This window comes from Clupea harengus, chromosome 18 (genome assembly GCF_900700415.2).
Source record: "Clupea harengus chromosome 18, Ch_v2.0.2, whole genome shotgun sequence".
Classification (NCBI taxonomy): Eukaryota; Metazoa; Chordata; class Actinopteri; order Clupeiformes; family Clupeidae; genus Clupea; species Clupea harengus.
Window position 1 is genome coordinate 18,226,199 of NC_045169.1, and position 2,500 is coordinate 18,228,698.

General features: G+C 44.4%; 1 protein-coding gene across 1 annotated transcript in view; it reads left to right on the forward strand.

The window, feature by feature from the left end:
* dnah2 (dynein, axonemal, heavy chain 2) overlaps window positions 1–2,500 on the forward strand; it is a 182,303-nt gene that overhangs the window by 43,788 nt on the left and 136,015 nt on the right. The window contains exon 14 of the mRNA XM_031584949.2: window positions 1–97. This exon is cut by the window's left edge and continues 86 nt beyond it. Coding sequence (XP_031440809.1) covers window positions 1–97 — 97 coding nt within the window. The remainder of the gene's footprint in view (window positions 98–2,500) is intronic.

Here is a 2,500-nt window from a genome sequence, read left to right on the forward strand (position 1 = left end):
CCGCAAGACCTTCCACCTGCCTGCCCACATGCCCAAGAACGCCGGGCATGCCCACTGGGCACGTGCCCTCCGCCGCCGTATCGACAAGCCCATGGAGGTGAGAGCCGTACACAAGACTACACCACATCACCACTGGTGCCCTATAAGACACATATGACAAGCCCATGGAGGTGAGGGCCATACACAAGACTACACCACATCACCACTGGGCACTGGTGCTTTATAAGACCCCAGTATTATATGTGGACTCGACTGTAATGTGCTGAACATGCGCTAACATGTTGAACCCTTTAAGCCATTAATACCCCTTATAGAATGGACGTTGAATGGTGACTAGGCTTTCCTAGTCTCAGGGAACAGTGTTATTGGGACGATAGTGGTTCAGGAGGTAGAGGAGTCGTTCAGCAATCTGAAGGTTGCTAGTTCGATCCCATTTGCTCCTCACCAAGTGTCAAAGTGTCCTTGAGCAAGACACTGAACCCCCAACCGCTCCTAATGTGTAGGTTGGCAACTTAGATAGTAGCCTCTGCCATCGGTGTATGAATGGGTAGATATCTGAGGCATTAATGTGTAAAGCGCTTTGACTAGTCTATGAGTAGAAAAGCACTATATAAATGCAGTCCATTTATGGAACAGCCAGTGCAACATTCCAGGGATTCCCTTCTCAGTGAAGACCAGTCAGGAACTGGGAATCCAGGATGTTTAGTCAAACATGAGAACACCTGTGATAGGCTGGGCCACCCATACAGGAAATCAGAGAGGAAATACCCAAAGAGAAATGGCCTGTAGTCAGTAGAGCCACCACTCATGGTGGGGACACATTAACATCAGCAGAGGCAGAAAATTCAGTCGAGTCAATGGTATTATTTATGCAATGGTAGAATGTTTATGTCCAGTCATAAGTCATGCAGTTTAATGTTTGTCATGAGGTGTTAGGCCTAGCCCTGTCAAATATAATTTAGTCCTATAAATATTTTTTTAATGACTTTGGACCATGTGTATGAAATAAAATATTGTTTAGGGTTGATATAGAGGCAATAAAATGGCACTACAAACCGTTCAAACACAGATCACACATGCAGTCCTTGTACACATAAGAAACATGAATCACCCTATACAGTCCTCGCATGTGTATTGCGTAAATCACTAGATCCCCAACAGAAATAGCACACAATGCTGTTGGCAAAGACACAGTCATGCAAGGATTAAAGAGCCTGTCATAAATGAACATATATAATTCATACCTAAAAATAGTCAGCATAGCAGTGGACCGTGTGACATTTTCCCAGCACCGTGGAAATGATGTCATACGACCCTGGCATGAAATCTGAATAATGTGACAGAATCAGCTTTTGTTCCCCTTTAGTGCAGGTACTCCACATTATTCCCCAGAAATTACAGCAGAACTTGCAGGTTTTTTTTTAATGCCCTCACATATATTACCTTCAGTCCTGCAGAAGATGGCAAGGCATTGTACTTTTTCTGCTCACAAAAAGACAAAGGGAATTTCTATAATTCATGCCACTAGGCCACCCAAGATCAAAGAGCATGAACCGCCATATAAATGTAGATATAAACCCTGAATCGTTGAACTGTGAGCTATGAACTGTTATATAAATGTGGATCTCTGTAGGTATCGCAGTGTGCATTTTTAAGCAGTATCACACAAAAAGTGTGTAGTCATACTGCACAGCAACATGGCCAAATTTCAAATGCCCTAATGCTTTCACATAGCAAATCATAACAGCGTTATTTCTAAACACGGCGAGTTGAGACAGCGCCAGGCAGGCTTGGAGATCTACCCCAGATTAGGAACTGAATAGCCCACTAAGCCCACTTCACTGTTTCCAGAACAGGCGTGCTAACATCCAGCCCAGTGGGAGATTAACACAGAACCAGTCAGCCTGCAGATTCTTGTTCCTGTCATAGTGTGGTGTAGAAGTTACCCAATCAGTCTCATAAAATCAGTCTCATAAAGTCATCAGCCATTCATTTTGGTGTTTAATATTTTATAATTAAACTACTAAAATTGATGGAATAGTCTAGTTGTAACACTGTGCTACAGCCTTAGCTGTATGTATTACAGTTAAACTACTACACTGTGTGTGTGGATGTGAGCGTGTGTGTGTGTGTGTGTGTGTGTGTGTGTGTGTGTGTGAGAGTGTGTGTGTGAGAGTGTGTGTGTGTGTGAGCGTGTGTGTGTGTGTGTGTGTGTGTGTGTGTGTGTGTGTGTGTGTGCAGTTGCACACAGAAGAGAGGAGGAGGAGAGGTGAAAGGTGTGTGTGTGAGTGTGAGTGTAGCGCGCATGCAAGAGTAGGGGTGGGCAAGAGGGTGAGAGAGGATCTCCAATTTGTGGGATAGACCCAACTAGGCCTTTAACCCAAGGAACTGTACACAACCCCCAAATAGCACTGGAGTCCCAACGTTGAGGTGTGTGATGACATTAAGACAAAGGGAGTTGGAGAGAGAGCAGGCACGGTCTATCCACAAAGGTAGCAAA